Source organism: Drosophila melanogaster, chromosome 2R (genome assembly GCF_000001215.4).
Source record: "Drosophila melanogaster chromosome 2R".
NCBI lineage: Eukaryota > Metazoa > Arthropoda > Insecta > Diptera > Drosophilidae > Drosophila > Drosophila melanogaster.
This window is the reverse complement of record NT_033778.4, coordinates 25,032,266-25,053,995: the sequence shown is the minus strand read 5'-3', so window position 1 is coordinate 25,053,995 and position 21,730 is coordinate 25,032,266. Positions and strand designations below refer to the sequence as shown.

At 43.6% G+C, this 21,730-nt stretch overlaps 2 protein-coding genes across 4 annotated transcripts, besides 1 other annotated feature; one reads left to right on the top strand and one right to left on the bottom strand.

Annotated features, from left to right (window-relative positions):
- The first annotated feature begins 1,664 nt into the window (after positions 1-1,664).
- Positions 1,665-13,613, top strand: gsb-n (gooseberry-neuro). Its single transcript, NM_079138.2, has 5 exons — positions 1,665-2,045; positions 2,373-2,686; positions 5,838-5,949; positions 12,070-12,663; positions 12,778-13,613. Exons 1-5 carry the CDS (start codon positions 1,988-1,990, stop codon positions 13,047-13,049), a joined length of 1,350 nt encoding a protein of 449 aa, NP_523862.1. The 5' UTR covers positions 1,665-1,987; the 3' UTR covers positions 13,050-13,613.
- Positions 2,142-2,317: a mobile genetic element.
- A 5-nt stretch (positions 13,614-13,618) lies between the features above and the next one.
- Nplp1 (Neuropeptide-like precursor 1) lies at positions 13,619-21,619 on the bottom strand. 3 transcript variants are annotated; one of them, NM_001144288.2, is made up of 5 exons: positions 21,317-21,619; positions 17,284-17,403; positions 16,466-17,147; positions 16,032-16,294; positions 13,619-14,945 (listed from the first exon to the last, which is right to left on the bottom strand). In NM_001144288.2, exons 1-5 carry the CDS (start codon positions 21,386-21,388, stop codon positions 14,619-14,621), a joined length of 1,464 nt encoding a protein of 487 aa, NP_001137760.1. In that variant the 5' UTR covers positions 21,389-21,619; the 3' UTR covers positions 13,619-14,618. The 3 variants fall into 3 exon arrangements, with proteins under 3 accessions (NP_001137760.1, NP_001036570.1, NP_611993.1); NM_001043105.3 differs by having other exon boundaries at positions 14,007-14,945; positions 16,026-16,294; NM_138149.3 differs by lacking the exon at positions 16,032-16,294 and having other exon boundaries at positions 14,007-14,945.
- Between the last annotated feature and the right edge of the window lie 111 nt (positions 21,620-21,730).

Genomic DNA, 21,730 nt, shown 5'->3' with positions numbered 1-21,730 from the left:
TAATTTGTTATGTTTATCATGAGCCTGTTCTTGTGGTTTCGCTTAGAAAACAGGCGGAGACACAATTAAAATATGCCTTGTCCTAGGACGTCCTGTTTGGCTCATTTGCATGGCAAGTTCTATTGCCGATGTTGATGAGGCGTACCGGTGCACTCAAGTGGCTGTCCATACGGGCTCCTTGCACAACGCTTCATTAACATCGATTTTTATGCTCATTATCGCAGGGACTCCAGGTCGGCTTAGCAGATAAATCCTTCTTTGGAGAGTCCTTGCATATTTCTTCAGCCTGCCAGCTCATTCTGCTCAATTCGGTTTCGGAACGCAGCACTAGTAATATTATTGTATATCAGAAATTTGCATGCGGCCGGCTTTTACAAACATACTCCAATACGAACCAAACACAGGACGACGAGCGGCCATTTTTAGGCTGCGTCCCTTCCCTGTCCCTGTCTCGCCCTGATGCCAGATGCAGGCGGCATGTGCGTATCCTTAATATGCGTAAACTTCACGCTTAATTCTCTACATTATGATGACGTCCTTTCGCTGTTTTCGCTTTTGTTCGTTGGTTTTTCAATTTCTCAAAACTGCAGACCGTTCAAACTGTACCAGGTGTGAATTTCTTTGCTGTTAATAGCTGTTGATTGATTTTTGTGTTTGTATATTGGTAATTGACTTTCGTTGCTCGGAGAACAATGTGCTGGATGTGTTTACTAGTCAGGCTTTTGCTTGTACACAGTATCTAAGCTTTGTTATCCTTCAATCATGAATGCATGATAACCAATGAATGATATTAAAGCTAATCCGCAAAGGGTCATCATTAAATTACATTCCATTCCATTCAATTAATCAAATGCAGAATGTTATGAAAGCCCTGAAAAAAATGAGAGGATAAGGCAGAAAGCTAAAGGAAACTGAGACCCCATAAACATTTCTGTCAAAGAACTAACCTAACTAGCCAGAAGCTAAAGGAGGGTGCAGACTGCAAAATGGGATAAACATATATTGGAAGCACACGACATGGAACTGTGGGTGCTGAAAGTAACAAAACCGGAACGATTGGTACTGGGATGTGGTGCTGGACTTGAGTTTGCGATTGGGCTTGGTCGTGGTCCTCGGCATGTGTCCTGTGCTCCCTGCAGCCTTCACGGTTTAATTGGCTGCCAGCGATGAAATAAAAGTCATACAATTCCCACAATGCTCGGGGACAGCTGCATTCACAGAGTGATCAAGCGAGTGTCGTCAGGGGGGTTGATGTGCGGATGGATTATGGATGCGATGCAGTATCAAAAGTCGGGCGAGCTGAGCCCAGATCCGCCCTGAACCAGCTCAGCCAATCACGTCTTTCGAGGCGTGGCAATTCCTCGATTAAAGCGCGGTCAGCTCACTACCGGCTCTCTCTTTCTCTGCTCGGCTGTGAGGCTTTGATCGGTGCCATATTGTGCCTGGTCGTGGCGCTCCAGTAGGCAGCAACCACCGAAAGGGCGGGCGCGAAAGCTGCTCTCACTCTCCCTCCTGCCAGCATCTCCATCTGCGTCTCCATCTGGCGGTGGTTGTTCGGCGCGAAAACCAGTTTGTGGAGCGATCTCATTGTTTGCCCGTCTGCGGAGTAGTCGTAGTCATCGCCCGGACCGGCCGGCCCTCGTTAATTTATGCTCGCGCTTCTCTTTAGTTGCTTTGCACGTCTCGTGCAGTTTGATCGCTGAAGCGCGCGTGATTCCAAGAAAAATCCCGCTTCTCACCACCGGACTGAGAGTTGCAAAGTACCGTCGGAATCGGGAGCCGCCCGTCGTAGTGATGAAGTGGGTCCTTTGGGCCAGCTTTAAGTGATTTCCCACAAGGAACGACAGCCTACTGATCATAGCTCATTTCAAATATAATTGTGCAATGGTATCGACTCGGATGCACTAACCTACCGAAAATAAAGAAAGTTTTTTGAGTGCAGCGTCGCTTAGATTCTCGATTGCTATAAGCTCTTTGCATTCGGACCATGGATATGTCCAGCGCGAACTCGTTGCGGCCCCTTTTCGCAGGGTATCCCTTTCAAGGTAAGTAATTTCAACATATATCATATCATTTATACTGTGTATTTCAAAAAACTTACCCCTTGAAATCATGCGAGACCTAGACTTGTTTACATTTGAACCCTATTTCCCTCCGACGCCTGAAGAGAATACATTCCCATGAACTCCTTACACGTAAGATAGTACGGTACATATGTATACACTATAATTAAGGAACAGAATCCATAATGTCTTTTAAGCTACACATTAGGTTAAGTTCAGAAGGAAGTGAACGATTCCTACTGACTAATGAATAATAATAAATGATTTGACTTATCAGTGCTTATGCCAATTGATCTAACTTGCCCACAGGACAAGGCCGGGTAAATCAGCTTGGGGGCGTCTTTATCAATGGACGTCCGTTGCCCAATCACATTCGACTGAAGATCGTGGAAATGGCGGCCAGTGGAGTGCGGCCTTGTGTAATATCGCGCCAGCTCCGCGTGTCTCACGGCTGCGTATCGAAGATTCTGAACCGATACCAGGAGACGGGTTCTATTAGACCGGGCGTAATAGGTGGATCTAAGCCCAAGGTGACCTCTCCCGAAATTGAAACGCGGATCGATGAGCTGCGAAAGGAAAACCCCAGCATATTCAGCTGGGAAATACGCGAAAAGCTGATAAAGGTGAGTACCGAGATGCACCTGCAAGGTTGCAGGAAGCAATAAAATGTACCAAAACAAACGATGCGAGGATTTGCAGGACCTGCCGGTAGCCTTAACCGCATGCCAATATGTCCAGATAGAAGAGGGTCAAAATACGCACCGAATGCGAATCAGTTTACTTCCGTTTTCCGAAAAGTCACGTGGCAGTTTCGTACCGCCCGCTGGCTTTGTTATGGCACGTTGCCTATGACACCTACTGGCCTTTTGCATATGTCGGCTGACTAGCTGCACAGATGGCCCAAACTGACCAAGGACCCAGTTTGAACTTGCCCGCTCATTGACAATATTGTTGAACAACAGCGACGACAAATTTTCGCTTGCCACCCAAACCGTTAAGAAATCAATTAAACCATAAAGACACCGCTTCTGTCGTGTTCCTTGTCGGCATCGTTTGTGTTTTGTCCTTGAGGCGAAAAGGTGCTATACGAGAATATATTTATATGATTCTTCGCCGTCGGGACTTCGCTTCCGGTTTTGAGGCGTGAAAGAATCGGTCCTACATCAAAACATTAAAATGGCTCGCATATAAGTTCGTTTCGTTTATTAGATTAACAAAATTTATAATTAACGACATATTCCTTGTCATCTATTCTCTGTTTTAATGTGCCGTCTTACAAACCTAGCCACCTTTGCCAATACTGCGATATTATTTTGCTTCAGATTTGCGTTAAGCTTAAAAGATGAGCACACTTCCCCACACCTTATGTGGCAAAAGCGAAGTCCAACGGGGAAATTGTGTTTCAGCTCATTACTGAACCTACGCCAATATGACTCATTCACAGAGACCAAAAGTCTGGCAAAAGATTTCGGCATACTGCCCACTAGCCGGACCAGCTCCACCGATTCACGCCTGCATGGATGGATGACGGCCGTCTTGAAGTTGATTTTCCCTTTCGGCAAAACTTCTCGACGGTGGAGGGAGTGTAGGGTTTAGGATTAATACAAGCACTAGTGTATTCATGCGCCAGCCTCTTTTGGCGGCATCGTCCCGCTCTTTATTTGAAACCGCAATTAGCCACACTTTATGGGGCGTTAGGATTCGGGCGATCGATACGATCGGACTATAGATCAGAGTCGGCATCACTTCATTCCAAATCCAAAAGATGCGCACTGTGTAATATGCACAGAAAGAAATTTAGGATGGTTTAATTCGCAAAAGTAGTTTTTTAATAAACTAAGTTTTTAGCTTACTATCTTCTTATTTTTTTATGGGAAGAGTGCTGGACTAGTGCTTTATTAATATAAAAAATTAAAAACTGCATTTAAAATTTTATGAATGACAAAAATATGCAATCACATTGCTGTTTTTGTATGACCTCACAATAACAAAAACCGTTAGATCGGGATTTTGATTGTTTTCGGTGTTATAGGCCTTATATTGTGTGCGCTCGCTTTTGCGTGGCAGTAGGCGTAAAAACTGCCTCCAGGTGAGCTTCACGCTTAATTAGAATATGCTTTAGGCATCTCTTGTGTCTTGATTTCATACCTGACCGCGATTACCCCTCCCTATGCCTACCTGATATGACTCGCTTAGTGGCGGCTTATCGACGATCGGGATTTCAGATTTTAAATGTTGTACTTTGGACTTGGTTATGTACAGGCGCTCTTAACTTCGGCTTCCTTTTTAATTCCACAGGGGCTCGTTCCTTGATGAAAATTTCAGTCACCAAATATAATCAAATGTCCCGCTGACAAAGTTCCAGATTCCAAGAAATTTAATTATTAAAAAAACAGAGCGCATCAGTCAGTCAAACTAAAAAACTAGAAAGAGCCCAAACATAATATAGTCAAAAACGCAACACGAATCGGTCATGTATAAAGCGCAGTCAAGTGTCAATCCAACTGTCATCTAATTAATTAAATTTCAATTGAAATTGTAAGCCACAACACGGGCGGATGCAAAAAATGTGTCTCACAGTCGGGGGCTCGACCGAGATCGAGATCGGGATTGGGATTGGGATTGGGATCCAGTTGTCAGTTGCGCCGAGATAAGCCGTCACACATTCCAGCCAAACAACTGGTAGGCCCCAGCCGGAGACCCAACGCGAGTAACGCAACCCAGTTGAAAATCAAAACATTTTTCTGTTGTTGTTTTCATGACACATTCAATAGAAATATGAGCCAGTAGCCAGAAGTCCAAGACCAGTTAGCCAGCCGGACGGTGGCCGCACTCCCAGCATACACTCAAGACTGGACAAAATGTCAGTTTCTGTTTCCGAGCCTGGCGTCATATCTTGTCTCGTCTTGTCTATGAGGTGCCAGTTATGCCACCTTTGTTAGCCGGGGAATTAACCGCAGCTTAGAGACACGGAGATATGCCTCCACTCTGCGATAATTTCGTTAGTGGAAAAATAATATTATTAATCATGAAAATGTTTGCGGCACATGCCACTCCATTTGAGGCGAGCCGAGTCCTCCGCCGCTGGGTCACTGTACTTCACCTTATGAGTCTGGCTGCCGAGACGACGGTACCTTGCACAGTCGAGCTTCGTGTGCAGCGATGGGAGCGAACCTAGAGTTAATGGTAAATCCAACTGTCAGTTTTTAGTTCACAACTATGGGAAACAAATAGTTGTTGGGCCGTTTGGTCTGTTAACTTCCAAAATAGTTGCTTGGATATAACTGCCTTAAAAGCGCCAATACTTGTATGCTCAACTCCGAATTTTAATTTGGGGAAACTAAAGCCTCTTTTTCTTGGCAGTTAAAGCCGAAAGCTTCATTTGGCTTGCATAGATCATATTAACGACTTCAATACTTCGCAATCTCGATTTTTTACAATATCTGCAGTTGTATCGTCTTCTAAGAAAGCACGCGACACAATCGTCTGTTGAGCACATAGTCAAAGATAAACTCTTATGGATGAACTCTAATTGGATTACCATCAAAGAACGTGGGGAAGGAGTGACGGCTACATGAAACACAAAGCCCCAAATCCACAATGGGAGATGGAAATTCTTTAGGTCAACAGTAGCACCCAAAATTTCTTATCAGGCTTTATCTAAATTGAAATTGGATAATTTATTTTCCCCTAAACCGTTGTCAAAACTATTTAGGCCGAACACAAAGGAATAACCGAATAATCGAATAACTTTTTATTTTTTCGATGATGCAGGAGGGCTTTGCGGATCCACCATCAACATCGTCGATCAGTCGCTTATTGCGGGGAAGCGATCGCGGCAGCGAAGATGGTCGGAAGGACTATACCATAAATGGAATTCTTGGAGGTAAGGAAATCCAGATTAGTACGGTAGACGATTAAGGCGATAGACAGTCTTACGAATTTGAGAACGGGTACCGGCATCTTGCTGTGAAAATCACCGATCATTTATTTGATAATTTTGAAAAATCATCATCAAATCATTTGTAGCTCAAATCAAGAAACTGGTGTCGGCACCTTTGCTTTGATCGTCTTAGCACTAGCGACTTTAACTTAAATAAAAGCCGATGGGAGTGGGAAAGAAAAGACTACAATGGATCTGGCTGACCATACGATAACGATCTCGATCACTTTTTAGCCATACACAACAGAAATAGGTGTAGATGATGACACCTTAGAATCAGAAGTACACAAGTTCCAAGATTCCATCGCCGCAACCTGGTCCCAGCTAATAACCCTGGTTTCAATGCCTTGAGAGAGATTTCGTAGTTCCCCTTTCCATGATCGGAGCCAATAATCAGGCTATAAGTGCATAGTCATTCGATAAACGACCGGCTGGGTCAAAGAGGTGGTCGATCAGCCAGGGAGCTTATGCGGTTAGGAAATTGGGCAAAAAAATTTGTTAGTTGCCTTCAGCACTGAAATACTAATTTTCATATAGGGCCGAATCTTGAACTCCATTAAAGTACTCATCTTTTCTCCTTTGTTGATCTGGAAGACATCCTTTTTCTTACCTCGTACTGTCACAACAAAAACAGTAACCAGGCCTCACAATAGCCTAGAGGGAAACCTTGCCTTCATGAATGCCTGCAAGCTGAAAACGAAAAATACTGCAAATGTGTGGCCTTGAAGAAAATTGGTGTTCCATGTTGTTTGTACTCTATTTGGGATAAAGTATGCGAAAATATCCCCAGGAGAAATGCCAAAGCGAGATAAAAATGAATACCGAATTTGATAAATGCTTAATTGTGCCCTCTAATTTAACAGTCACCGAGAAGCACCTGTATGTCAGTGTTATTTAAATGTGGCCGGAATCATCCAACATAAAAAAATAACTAAACATAATCAACACAACCGTGCCATAAGGGTTATCATTATGTTGTCGAAGCGTATAATAAGCAAACGCCCTCCCATCATCATTGATTCCTCGACCCCCACCGGCCCCCGGCCCCAAGTCCATCTCCATCACAGTGCCGCGGACCCTTATTATAGGCGGGCAGGGAGAAGTAGCATCCAGCTAACAATCACATCCCCAATCGAAAGGACTGGGCAAAGACACATCCAAAGTGCAACTGGCCAGATCTTTGGGATCTGGGACTTGGGATAACGAAGTCGGTGCCGTTGCCTGTAATCAACGCCTTCTTCACCGGCGACTGAATGGTTCCTGGCCCTCACCTGCAGACTTAAAATAAAATTATGCATTATTAAATATGTTTCTTTATCTTTTTTTTCACGTATAATTTCGTTTGATTTGGTTTTTGAACAATTTATACAAGTGACTCTGGCCCACGTCCGCGTCTCCCTTTCCCTAGTCACAGTCTCTTTCCCAGACCCATCCGGAGTCTCGAGCTTCCCCGGCCACAAAGCCGTAGTGTCGCTGACAGTGTTCACCGGCGGCCCGCTTTGATCTCGCAAATACCGAAAAATCGATGGAAATCTATAAAATACCCAATAATAGCTAAATTAAGCAAAAAAAAAAAAAAGAGAAATTGTATAGTGGCTGCTGAAATAAGTTAGGTGACAATGTGGTGCTATACTTTTTGATGAAAATATGTGCGTGCACATGCGACCAAAGCAAATGTGTTAACTACAATTGTTATTAAGCCCATTGATAGCAATCGAGAGATGTCAATGGAAATCCTTAGCTAAAAACCAATTTATATCGTATTATTTCAAAAGAAACAGTGATAAGACGGAGTACTCATACTAAGTTGAATTAATTAAAGTCCGGGGCTTTCGTAAAGAAGAGGCGACGAATGGTCATCACTTGGAATCCGTACCTCTGGGCTTCTTAGAGTTCTCCAGCTTGATAAACATTAGTCCCCACGCCCTGTTTGAAACACAACAAACACACCGCCAAACGCTTGGACCGCCTCCGCTTATCTGCCTGACAATAGCCAAGCTGATTCGGATCCCAAACCCTGACTGATAAATACGCGTGCGATTTGTTTTATTTAGTGCGATCAGAGGGCAAACCGACCCACTCAAAGAAAGAAAGTGAGGCAATACAATAAGCCCAAATGGCAAAACACCGACAAGGAGTCAACGGCGAAAGAAGAAAACCCGAGCGGAACACTTGTGGCAATTAGTGGCCGGACAATGGCATCAAGGGCCACCGCCGTGGGAATGAACAACGATATTTACCAAATATTCCCCCAACCCAAAGATCCGGACCAGACAATGAGGCTAGCAAGCAAGGGCTGATCCTGGACGAGTCAAAACACAAACAGGTTCAATTATTTGCAAAAAGCAGAAATACAAAATGGCAAGGGCCAAAGGACGAAGACAAACGGACGCCGCCCAAGGATCCTGTTATGGGAGTTCACACCTCCTCTAATGATTCGCAACGGGATGTCAGAGGGAGCACGGCACAGAAGAGGAGCATCCTGCAGTGTCACATGACAAATGACTGCGCGACGAGGGAGGCGACTCAGCGCAGTAACTCGGCAGTGATTGCGCAAAAATGCCCTATCCTTGCATGTGCGGTCTCTAACCCGCAGCATCGCCGTCGAATTCTGAGCTGACCCTATCTCACACATATGGCCCGAAGATCCATCCAGTGGTTGGCTCATTTGTTCAACTCGAAAACCCATTAAAATCGTTCATGCCCGAAAAAAGTGTCAACGTAACAAAAGCATCGGTTTGACTTCAAATGCACCGATCTCGAGCGGCTTCTTTAATGCCCACCAGGGTGTCCTGGAGCGTTCTGTTTGATCTCATTGTGGCCCGAATTCTCTCGGTCCGACTATCGTATGTTTTCCGCCTCCTCGGTGCACTGTTGCGCCCCGAGCCCGTAGTTCGTGTTGATGAGTTACAAAATATTTTATTAACGTATTATCACACTTTAACCGCCTTCTCTGTCCCGCTTCCTCTACAGCTCTCTGATTCTTTCGCTTCTTCTCTTTCGTTCTTTCCTGTGGGACTTTGTTTTGATCACCTGTTTGTATGCGTTGTTATTTAAATTAGTTTCATTTAATTCTGTTCAGTTGTTGAACATCTTCGAATCCATGATTTCGTTTCCCTGCCATCGGATTAGGCTTATGACGAAGTTTGGGATCAGTCCCATGTGGTAGTTCCATGGCTTAGCAGCCCCTCCGACTTTGTAAATTAGTTTAAATGGGCATCAGTGGGTAGTCATTTGAATTCGAACATAGTATATAATAGATTGTAAAAGCGTTGGCTCAGTTTACCGTGGAGGTGCTACTTGAATAAGTGTCTTTTACTGTTAAAAGAAGTATTAGGCAGCGAAACCAGTAAACTTGTGTAACTTACGTAGGGAAGCTACATATGTCGATCAACGTTTCAATAATGTATAACTACATCGGTTAGTGTATTTCGGTAGATGTAGTATTTTAGAGTTTTAGGAGCCATTTGCTTTTACCACATCGTGCGTTCAAATATGTTTATCAACATTTTAAATATTTTTTTAGTAAGCTTTATCATTAAAACCAATTTCATTGCGGTTATACTTTTATTAAAAATGAGTTATTGTATTTTCCTCTCAATCAGAATCTATGTACATACACATATGTTTTCAATTAAGCTGTGTTGCGCCACATTCCATCCTTTGTACGCGACTCAGCGAATGGTAAACTCAGAGCACATAAGCTTCCTTACTTTTAAAGCTCCTGTAATCCTTTTGCTGACATGAATCTTAAGACACAAATCATAAGACTTAAGAAATAACATTCGCCGGAATCGGCCCAACAAAAATGAGCAAAGTTGAGACGGGTGGGTTACCTCGGCCGAGCCCAAGTCAATGTCGCATGGTCCGAAGCCTTAAAGTCAAGATATCGTGGCTCGGCGACAGAGAACGCTCGTCTCCAACTGACATCTGACAGCCTAGCGCGGGGCACCTCTCTCCCCCCCCCCCCCCCCCACACACATACCGGACTTTTCAATTACAGGTCATATAACATAACGCTTTGCTATGCATTAGATGCACCAATTTAAGTCAGGGGTCAGTGTCAGGGTGCTTGATTGATGACAGTGCTGGGATTTCACTCTCCTCCGCATATCTACCAGAAAAAGAGAAAAGGAACTGAGCAGATTGATCTTTGCCTTTACTGTGATAAAGGCTGCGCAGCAATTCCCCATGAAAGGTGATTGGGCTCCAAAAATAAATAGAAAACAGTAGGGAAAATGACCGCTAGCAATTCGAACTATTCTACAGAAGGCCTGGTTCCTGAAGTGCGTGTACTACCTGCTGTTTGAAAACACAACCTAAACGTCGTCAAAAATGATGGAATACCTGCTCGGATTACGAAACCACAGCAATTTATCAAAGCCCAGTGCCCCAAACGGTTTTCCGCGTCGACCAGTCACCGAAAAGAAATCCCAAAAGTCAAAGAGCTTTAGCTCCACAGTAGCCAAAGTGGTGCCCAGCCTTTGTCGGTGTTGGTGCCAAAATAAAAAGGCTTTGTCTTCAACGGTGCTGGATTGTTTCCCCCTGGACCGCCAGTGCTGGCGGCTCCCTTTTGCATACGGGCGCTTTTAATGGGCAAGTAGCAACAAATTAATAAAATGTTTAACATTTAAAAACTAATTGATTTTTCTGCCTTCCACCTTTCTCGGTGTTATTTCCCTTAGCCGCTTTGCTTTGTCTTCTTGCCCTGGCATCCATCCACGGCTTCTGCATCTGCACAAGCCCGACCCCCTATTTCGTATAATTAAGTTTTATTGTTTCGTGTGTTGAAAGATTAATAGTCCGACTTCTGTATTTTATCATTCATATCCATTCGTTTAAATTTAATACGCATGTGAACTTTTCGATTTCTTTATTGGACCTCAAGCCGAACTAAACAGTGGGCGTTCCGCGCGCCGAATTTTTTTCGGATGCTTTGACCAAGAGGATTATGGGTGTGGCCAGTTAAGCAACAAAACTTATAATCGTGCCGAAAGATTTTTTACAGTTTAGGCTTGAAAACGGAGTTTTCGCCAATCCAATTTTGATTCTTGGCGGGATAAATAAAAAATTATGATTATTGCTGATAGATCTAGTGATTTAAATGTTATAATTCTGGTTACTAAAAACAAAAGAAAATGAATAGCAAAGGTGAATAGCACAGGAAGTTTTTTTATCGTTGGATACATTTATAATTCCAGTTGATAGACCGGAAAAGATTAGCATCAACCAAATACATCGATTGGTAGCAGCCAACAGGAACTCTTGAATATACTCAGGACAATGAACGCTTCCGCTTTACCGTCGGGAAACGTAAAAAGAACAGTCACAGCGAAGTCGGGATTTTATGATTTCTATTTTGAAAAACGAGCTTGTGATCTTGTTGAATAATTCCAGTAAAAGAGGTCGCTCCTCCGCTTTGATCCTAGGCCAATAGGGCTGCAACTGAGCCCCGCCTCGAAAACGCAGTTTATTGTGTAATGAGCTCTCAAAATAATATGGCACGGCCGTGAGACCGCTCTGCCACACGCCGCGCTTCAAGCCCGATTGCCGATGACGACGGCTTTCCCCATTTCCCTTTCGTAAACAGACGCCGAACTTAATTGGCGCACTCCTCCATGGCCGCTGACAACTTGCCGATCATCTTCTTGTGTAATGTGATATATTGTGTCACTTGTCAATGCTATGAATTTTACGAGCTGCCTGCGGCAACGCCCCCACCCGCTGGATCAAAAGAGCCCGTCTTACCGCATTTCTCCCTTCTGTGGGATCGTCGGTGGCTTTGACAGATTTGTTGCGCTCCCTGACGTCTCAATTAATATGCAATGGCGCGCAGTGAACGTCGACTCCCATTCACATGGAGATGGACCACGGGACAATCTGGGGGTACACGATCCACGTCGGTGGCCCTATTCATTGAATCTGGAGATCAAACCGCCGAATTCGATTTAGTTTCGGGGGAACCAATGGGCGTGGAGAATTGTGTGGCTTCCTACAAGGCGTTCATAATGTTAGTAGTTTTAGTTTTAATAAATATCGGAATTCCTTTTCACATCGTTTCAGGGCGAGACTCAGATATAAGTGACACGGAATCGGAGCCTGGGATTCCGCTGAAACGCAAGCAGCGTCGCTCCCGCACCACCTTCACCGCCGAGCAGCTAGAGGCACTCGAGCGAGCCTTTTCCCGCACCCAATACCCGGACGTCTACACCCGGGAAGAGCTGGCTCAGACCACGGCCCTCACCGAAGCCCGTATCCAGGTATGGTTCTCCAACCGCAGGGCACGCCTTCGCAAGCACTCTGGCGGCTCAAACTCCGGGCTTTCGCCCATGAACAGTGGAAGCTCTAATGTGGGCGTGGGTGTTGGGCTCAGTGGGGCGACAGCACCACTTGGCTACGGCCCTTTGGGAGTTGGTTCGATGGCGGGCTACAGTCCTGCGCCGGGAACCACTGCCACTGGAGCTGGGATGAACGACGGAGTTCACCACGCCGCACACGCACCAAGCTCCCACCACAGCGCAGCAACGGCTGCTGCAGCGGCACACCATCACACACAGATGGGTGGCTACGATTTGGTCCAAAGTGCGGCTCAACACGGATTTCCCGGGGGCTTTGCTCAGCCGGGACACTTTGGTAGTCAAAACTATTACCATCAAGGTGGGTTGACTTAAAAACATATAACACATTCAACAGATACATGAAGATTTCTTTTGGAAACCCATGAGCCCTTACTCAACTAATCAATCCCCTATTCCCTGTCTCTTTTTGCAGACTATTCCAAGCTGACCATTGACGACTTCTCAAAGCTCACCGCCGACAGTGTCTCAAAGATCTCGCCCTCACTACACCTCAGCGACAACTACTCGAAGCTGGAGGCTCCCTCAAACTGGTCACAGGCCGCCTACCACGCCGCCGCCAACTACAATGCCCACGTAGCCCAGCACCAGCTCAATGACTATGCCGCTGCAGCGGCTCACGGGAACCCGGCCTCCGCCTACAGCCACCCCCTGCCGACGCAGGGTCAGGCCAAGTACTGGTCATGATTTAATGAATCGCCGACGTCGCTGTACGACCGAGAATCATTACATTTTCGCGTTAGTTTTATGCATTTCAATTATCAGCAGAGGCACATGTAAATCTTAGGCAACTATTTATACCCCCAAACGTGAGTGTGGTAAACATCGGCTTGGCTATAATTTAGGATTACTTTGCTTGCTGCATGTGCATTACATGGCTTTTAGGGGAGCATTAAGGCTGGCAACGTTTCCATACATGCATTATGAACATGATACTAAATTAACAATCTATATTTATTTACTTAAGTTTTGAGATGTTGTTCAGCCTAGTACATCGGGGTATCTGAAAATTCGACCAATGAAATGGTACTGTTAGGCGTTGTAGGGGCGATGTAAATTTCAGTAATTAGTAAAATAATATATTATATCAAATCCCAAAATAGAGATCCTATAAATGTATTTTTAATTTTTAATAATGTCACTGCTTAACAGTACTTACGTATGAACGGAAGGATCTTGCTGCAATTTTACTTAATAGGGGGTAACACGCTGCCTGTTAAGGATTAAAACTAATAAATGTTATTAAAACACAGGTATATATTGTATTATGGGAACAAACAGGTAATATTTGTGTATATATTTCCATTAATTTAATATGATATATGTAATTTGTATACAGATACTTTCATCGCCAGTTAGTGGCCACAAATTATCAGCTCTATTTTTTCTGAGAGCTTTACCGCAAGTACGAGCTTTTATAGGTTTTGTATATAATCGAAGTAAATACTTGGTAATAATTTAATTGATTAATTTTTCACTTTTAGATACTTTGGTTTTCATAATAGTTTAAATTAATTATTGACAACATCAGACTTTTTATTACACACAGAGATATAGATATCTTGCTTTATTCCAATGATTTGAAAAAGTTAAAATCAATCCAAATGACTCATAAAGAAGTACATTAATACCCCACAATATTTTATTGTCAATATTTTTTTATTGTCTTGAATACATTAAAGTATAATATATTTATAAGTATATATATAAATCGAGATTTTCTTTAGTTTTATTGTCTTTGACGCAGTTTGTTAACGCTTTCATATATCAGTGATCGTTGATGGCAACTTTTAGCTTTTACCTAGTGGAAACAGTTATTGTCATTTACACATAAAAGACGCCAGGGAAAACAATCTAAACTGTTATCAGTAAGTTAGCAATAAAGGATAAAGATATTTTATGAAGTTCAAGTTCTTGCAAGGTACCACACTAGCACTATTTTAAAACTTCTTTTAAGAATTTAAATTATACAGAGGATATGATTTGCTTTGATATATATCGTGTTTATGCTTTGCACTGATATCAGTTACTTCAGTTTCATAAATATATTTGATAGTTATAGCAATAGCCATACAGATCCTACAGCTCTCCGGTTTACGCGCTAGACTTAGTAGTCGCAAGGTTCGCAGGTGTAGTGTGTGACATTACATTTGGGGGATTTACACTAAATACATACACTGTATAGGTATATTTTCCGACTTCTGTACTAAGGAAATCTGTATCGCGTTATTTGCATAAAGAGTATATTGTCGATATTTAGTATTCGTAATTTTGCGAGTTGCGTCGAAATTCTCGTCGATGCAGTGCTGTGATACGCGGCGGAGTGCCCCAGGTGTGGAAGGGCGGATAGACTGGAGCCCCTGAGCGCAGGAGCGGGCGCGGAGGGCGTCCTGATGGCAGCGAGTTACTTGACAGGCTCGGCAAGCGCGCTAATGAGGACTCGGGATCCACATAGTAATTGGACAGACGACCGCGTACGCCAGCACCACTCCAATTGATCATCGGTTGGTTAGGTATGAAACACTGCTTACAAACGGCTGCGGTGGGTTGACGCAGTCGCTCGTGTTGGTGGAAGTACCCGGCCTGTATAGGGCAAGGAAACCGCTCGAATTACTACTTTTCTGAATGCAGGCTTTGTAAAAGAGTTCTACGATAATGAAGAATAACAATAGTCTTGCACTCAATTTACTAGGTCCACGATGCAGTCCATTTATTAAACTCCCGCCGCAGCTACGCTACAGAATAAGTTGTAGAAGATTGAAATGAACTTAACAAAACGAACCAAAGATACAAAAAACCAAAAACCATCATGCCAATGATCTTAAACATGCCAATGCAAAACTATTGTTAGAACACCACTAAGTCAAACAAAGATAATAATTTATTTTAAATTAATTTGTATAAAAGTGTTTAGAACAGCTGATTTCCACGATGATTTGAAGTTTTTGGTTTTGTAGTATTTCTCTACATAAATGTTTAAAACATTCGTGACTGCGTAAAAACCTTGTCCTGCGTATGTTGCATACTTTTCGACTGAATCGTAAATACGAACTCGACGTGAGTTTACACGCTCTAAGTACATGTTTTTAGAATTAATTTAGAATTTAGAATAATTAGAATTAATCTTATTAAACTTCCTAAGACTACCTAAATTTTATTCAATATAACCTAACCAGCTTGTTTGAGAAGCCAACAGAACGCAAACAAAGTGCCGGAAATTGACCGCTTGTAAAATCCTGTGCAAAACAAGTTGTGAAATGTACTCGGAAATCCAATTTCCGAAGACCGCTTGAATGGAAAATATTACATTAGGATGCCAACGGAAATACGCTTTATTGTTGTAGAGACATTTAGTGGGTTGGATAAGAAGTGGGAAGTGAAACAAGAAAGTCTCAGAAGGTTTTCTCGCCGGAATAACACAAAGCATTCAACAAATCACAACAGTACGTTTAACATCAACGACGTCTAACATGCTACTTGTGAATCGTGACAACAAATTTTCTACAGCTTTAAAGGGGCAGGCACAGCTAACGACGGAGAATAATCTCCGAAGCCAATTATTAAAACTTGAACCGAAAAATAATCACAATTTCCACAAAAAAGGAAACAAGGAAAACAAACAAAATATAATTAAGCAGCACACATCGAACCATCGCCATTTACTCATACAAATTGCCTGGCGTCACGTCCCGAGCGACTAAAACGCCCCCCGGCCCCGCCAAAACCACTACTGCCCCCAGGGCTGCGCAGGTAGCGGTAACTGGGCAGGAATCCGGAGCGATAAACGGCGCCTATGTGACGCTTCTGCGGCGATGGCAACTGCTCGCTCCCGGCCTCCGCATCCGACTCCATATACGCCTCGTCTGCGGGTTCTGCAGTAGTGGCATCGTTGCCATGCTCGATGCCGAACAATTCGGGATCCTTGGATGTGTCTTTTTGGAATAATAATACAAACATATGTACAAAAATGTGCTAGAAGGCGGTGCCGCATGGATGCTAGCTAATGTGCAGGTGCTGGTAAATTATGTATGCAAAAATAATCCTTTTCCGGAGGGATTACCTGCGAGATTTCATGCGCTCCCAGGAACGGGTCGAGTACTCACCTAGGAATCGCTTCTCTGCCCGGCGATAATCGTTCCAGTCGAGGTCGGCGTACCCGGCGTAGCTGGGGTACCACCAGTAGCTCTGCATGGGATCGGCGTAGTCGGGGGCGGCCGCGGGCAACAGCATCTCTTCATCCTCGCGCTTCTGCTGCACTCCGTGGACCGGCGAGGACTTCAGAGCTCCCAGGTTACGTTTCTCGGCCCCAGCACGCTGGATGTGACCGTGCTGCGAGTTGTAGCGTGCGACGGCGGCCACATTGCGCTTTGGATCTCGGTGGGTGGAGGGAGCACTCTGCAGACGGGCCATAGTTGCGATGTTTCGCTTGCCGTTGGGAATAGGCAGCTGGAAGTCGCGGGCCAGGGTGCCCACGTTGCGCTTTCCATATGTCATCAATCCGCCGGCCCTGGCCAAGGAGCCGATGTAGCGCTTCTGTTCACTCGGTTCTCCGGAGTCCGCGTCGCCGTAATCCTCTCCAGGCTCTGCCGTGGGCAGTTGCCCGTTTTTAGCCAGAGTGGCCAAGCTTCTCTTCGGAGCGTTAAGGAGGCCTTGGGCGGCCAGTGCGGCCACCGAACGTTTGTCCTCCTCCAGATAATCGGGGTACTCGCCCAAAGGCTGTTCTTCGCCCACGGCCAACTGTCTTTCCCGAAGTAAGTTTTTCAGTTGATTGCGCAATGCGGAGGCCTGAGTAAAAGGAGGAATTTGCGGAATGGAACAGCGGAAAGCAATTTATATTCAAAGCCTGGGCAGATGTTACCTCCGACGGCTCAAATAAATCCTTTACATCAAGAATAAATACGGGATGCAGCAGGTGACTTACGTGAAGCTGGTACTCGGGACTGGGGCTCATCAGTTGATTTATAAGGGACTCCATTTCGCACGGCGACACATTGGCGACATCATCAGTAGCACTCACAATAATGGACCGTGGCTGAATAGCCTGGAAAATCGAGGGAAATAAAAGAGCCTGATAGTCTTAATTTCAATTTCGAATCGATTTTGCATTCAGTTTGCTCTTACGCTTATCGATTGTCAAAGAATGCGGCATTGCCTCTCCCTTCATTGCTGCAATTAAGTAAGCTTAATCGGTCTTTAAATTCGTTGACACTTGGACTTTCCAATTGAAGGACACTAATTTCTTGGGATTTTGAGCTCATACGTTTTCGAAAAGCTAAACGATGCATGGCTTTTTGGACCACGTGGGTGACGTATTACATTTATTGTTGCCTACTTACAGAAGTCCATTACTAAAAAGAACGGCTACCCGGAGTGATGAAATCCAAAACCAGAATTGTCCAAGGTAAGTCCTAGCGCGAGGAATACCCGTCGGCCTAAAGCATTGACTTATCGGCCTTTCAAGTTAAATGCGTAAAACAGCCGAACGCGGAATATTAATTAGGCTCATACATGGCTGTGTAGAGGCAACCTACTGGAGCGGCTGAGCTGAGTTCATACTATTTTTCTAAGCGTCCACACAGACAGGCGAGGACAGGTCGGAGCAGTTTGTTCGCCAAGTGGTTGCTCAACTGAAAGAATAATTCTAGGCTGGCTGGTCGTTATCTGGGAGGGATGAGTATGTGAGCTCAATGCCAGCTCCGGCGTGTGTGGATGTCTTCCGTCCCGACGGCATTGCGAGGGTGAGCCAATACACAGGGTTTCCGCATTTAATAATCTGCCTGCTAGAGAATGTGAGGCGGAAGAAAGCACGCACAGGATGTGTTGCAGGACGTGCTGGCTGGCGGCGCCTCTGTCCGTTAATATCATGCAGGAGCTGACAGCCTCTAAAAGCCTCTGTCTTATTAGCACTTGAATTAATAACCTAGAGATGTTTGTTAAGTCAACTGTATTCGTTTGGATTTCACTCTTACTAGCATGTAGCTAGCAAACATTATTCATAGTTCTTGGCCTTAGAAGTATAAAATTCCTTGGGCTATTAATCTACAAAACATAGTATGCATAACATTTTTAAAAAACGGCTATATATTTTAGTAAAACAAAACCAATTATTAGGGTGGAGCGTTGAAAAAAGCATAAAACCGAATGGAAACCACCTATTCATGTCTTACATTTTTTTGAAATATTAATTATAAATTAAGCAACACCAAACTGTGCGTAGTGACTTAAAGAATGCGTTCGCATGAAAAAGCTTTTGTCACCAGCATTTCCTAAACAAACAAGTAAAAACACTATTGTGGGGACGGTTGCGCTGCGTGCGCTGTTATAGCCGAGGAATCCATTTATGGCAGCCTGTGTTGCGTTAAAATTTAGGGGGTTGTTTCCTTATTTTGCATACTTTAACAGAAAGAGATGTAAAATATTTGTGGCTTACAAGCTATTAAATATGAACCCAGCCCAGTTTAATCCTCCCTGTCAGTCCTCCTCTTAAGCAGGCGATTAAGCGGATAATAGCAATTCGCTTATCATTGTGCGTGTGAATTAAGTTCGTAGCTTATTTCTGATTCTTACAATTCATATAATATTTCATTTGTATAAAGCCGTATTTGGACGGGAGAAATGAAAAAGTATCAAGATCCTAATTGAAACAATCGTAAAGTCAATCAAGTGGAAAGGTGACAGGACACATCAAATAAAAGTGGACGATGCCAATCGATTGACTCAAATTGCTATCCTAGCCTAATTGGGCGTGAGATTATGCACAACTGCAATGGCCAAGAGCCATCCACAATCTGGGCAATGTTTTCTTTTCCTCCAGCTCGATAACATTCTCTGATTTAATTTTTTTCCGTGATGCCCGTTGAGGCGCTTATGTGGCCTAAGCCCAGCCGCAAGCAAATTTTATTATGGCAGTCTTGCTCCCTGGTTTCCCCACATTTCAATGGCGTAATTGCTTGCCTTTTTTTACCTAAATAAATACTGTGCGCAATATTAAAACTTAAGTGCTGTGACCTTGCCTGGAATTCAGAGTGTCTGAAACGCTGGAACAAGGAGTCAGGAGCCACGCGCGTATGTAATTTACGAAGGGAAATTTGTAAGTAGGGAAAAGGTACTGCATTCCGCATTTTATACGATAAAAATGTTTCTGTTGAAAATACTCTCTTTTATGATAGGAAGATATTATAAACGATATTTAATGTTGATCCCAAATTGTATTATTATCTTTTTCGTTCTAGTACCTCTGCGTTTTTTTGTATCCACACTACAGAAATTTTATTGGCCCTACATCTGGTTTCCATTCAGTTTTATTTGTGTCCACTGCGTGGAAATGGCTCAATTAACAATAATGGTCATTGCAATGAAACACACATGTAACTTTTTCCAAATCACTTTGTAGGCAAGCTCTGTGGAAGAGCTTTAGTGTACATATCATGGTTACGAGGGCATTTGGCAATTACTGACCACGAAAATAAATATACAAAGGCAGCTAATCAAAAGCCAATCAGAAACTTTTCAGACAAAATTTAATCCTTGCTAACTCCCAAGTGAGCCCATGTCAATATTGTAAATAAATGTCTGAAAAAAGTGAAAGGTACTAAAAATTTGAATATTTATTCGCCTTTTTCCGTGCGTATACGATATCCATGGAAAAGATTAATTTTTATTTTTATTGATTTTCTTGTTTGTTAAATTGGGTTGCGCATATGACAATGACGAGTCATATCATAAATCGCACATATCTAGTCTGATGCCAGATTAAGGCACACTCACGCGTTTCTGTCATTTCATATTGTCGTCATACATTTAACGTCAACTGTTTGCATCGATATGCATTAAAGTGCTGATTCATTGTCTGTAATGCAGCGATGCAACTTCGAAATCATAAGCAAGTTTACATTGAACCATGTTGTACAATAGTTGTCATTGACGTTGCAGTTTCCTCTGACGTTGCTGGATTTACTGACGTAAGGATATTTAAGTATTTGAGGAACTAAACTGTTAACTTTATCTAAAATGAAAAGTTCCGCTCCTGACCGTCAAAGCCTTTCATAGCCCGTGGCTTTTTCCGTGCAAAAACTGTCAACAATAATATTTTATGTAATTTTATTTGTGTTTGGTAAAAGACAACAGAGGAGAGATGCTCGACATGAAAGTTCTTTCTTTGTTATAGCTAGAAAAACAATTTGATTAGGTATGTAGTTAAAGGTGGCTTTCCTGCAGCCAGTTATCATAAAAGGCTCTCTGGGAAATGCCAAGTTCCGCGGAAATGAAAAATGAAGAAATGTCACATACATATGTCAGTGAGGGACAAAAGGAATGCCAGCTATTCCGCAAGAGATGGTTGAATGTACCAAAAGGAAAAGTGAGAATGCCATATGAATAACTGCACTGTAAACGTGTTGTGCTCGTTCTGACCAGAAGGATGAGGTTGCAACCGCAGATGTATCTCTTGCAAAAGTAAAACAACCCGCGGAAAGTTATGCCTGAATGGGCGTGGCTGTACCAATATAAATTACTGCGTGGTGAACGGGGTCCTTGAAAAATGGAAATAATTTGTTCGTTTTGTAGCCACTGGAGCTTAGAAGCTGTAGACAAGTTTGCGTATTCTGACAGCACAAGTTATGAAAAGCGGAGACTTCGTTGAACAATGGTGAGATGTAATCATGCTAAACTTTGGGTTAGAAATGCAAGAAGAAGAAGAAGCATGTCAGCTCTTTAATTAGCTTTTATAAATATGAAAGATTTCTAAGGATAATATCGCGTTTTCAATTTTCGTTCGTCGAGAAAACACGCAGTCCTCAAACGAATTTCGACAAAATTCACGGCCCACCGCACACGTCAACACATAAAAGATAAATTTAGTAGAAGGCAGAAGCACAGTCCACGAAACCCAAAGACCGAAAAATGTTGATAGCGCTACAGTTTTTAAAATTGAAAATATAATCCCCAGGACTTACGGCATTGAGCAGCATGGAGAGCAACAGCATTAGCCGCCTGCTGCTGTGCGCAGATTGGAGCACCGCCTGCATCGTGGATGTCGTCCTGGGGGCGGCTCAACTGTTAAGTGAGTTTCGTTCGTTTGCAACGCGACAAAAGGATCGACCACACTCGCACTGCCTCACAAATTGAACTGCCCTTTTGCAGCACCCACTTCCAAACCGATTTAAACCGTAACGGAAACACGGACGCGAAGCTTTGCCGTTTGCCAGCTGCCGTAACACTAACGTTAGCCGCAAAGTCGTCTGCTCGACTGCTTTCTCTTGGCCAGGACCCTCGACTTTATATACCCGAGCGGCACCCCGGATAAGCTCACTCGCGGGAGCGAAACCGGAGCGCCGTCAACTGTTGCTCTTCTATAGCCTCTCTGTTGC

Coding starts and splice junctions, on each gene's coding strand:
- gsb-n (NM_079138.2), top strand. CDS start 1,988: ATGGATATGTCCAGCGCGAACTCGTTGCGGCCCCTTTTCGCAGGGTAT. Junction 2,046..2,372: donor CGCAGGGTATCCCTTTCAAG/GTAAGTAATTTC, acceptor ACTTGCCCACAG/GACAAGGCCGGGTAAATCAG. Junction 12,664..12,777: donor TCAAAACTATTACCATCAAG/GTGGGTTGACTT, acceptor CTCTTTTTGCAG/ACTATTCCAAGCTGACCATT.
- Nplp1 (NM_001144288.2), bottom strand. CDS start 21,388: ATGCAGGCGGTGCTCCAATCTGCGCACAGCAGCAGGCGGCTAATGCTG. Junction 17,148..17,283: donor GTCCCGAGTACCAGCTTCAC/GTAAGTCACCTG, acceptor CCTTTTACTCAG/GCCTCCGCATTGCGCAATCA. Junction 16,295..16,465: donor GGCAGAGAAGCGATTCCTAG/GTGAGTACTCGA, acceptor TATTCCAAAAAG/ACACATCCAAGGATCCCGAA.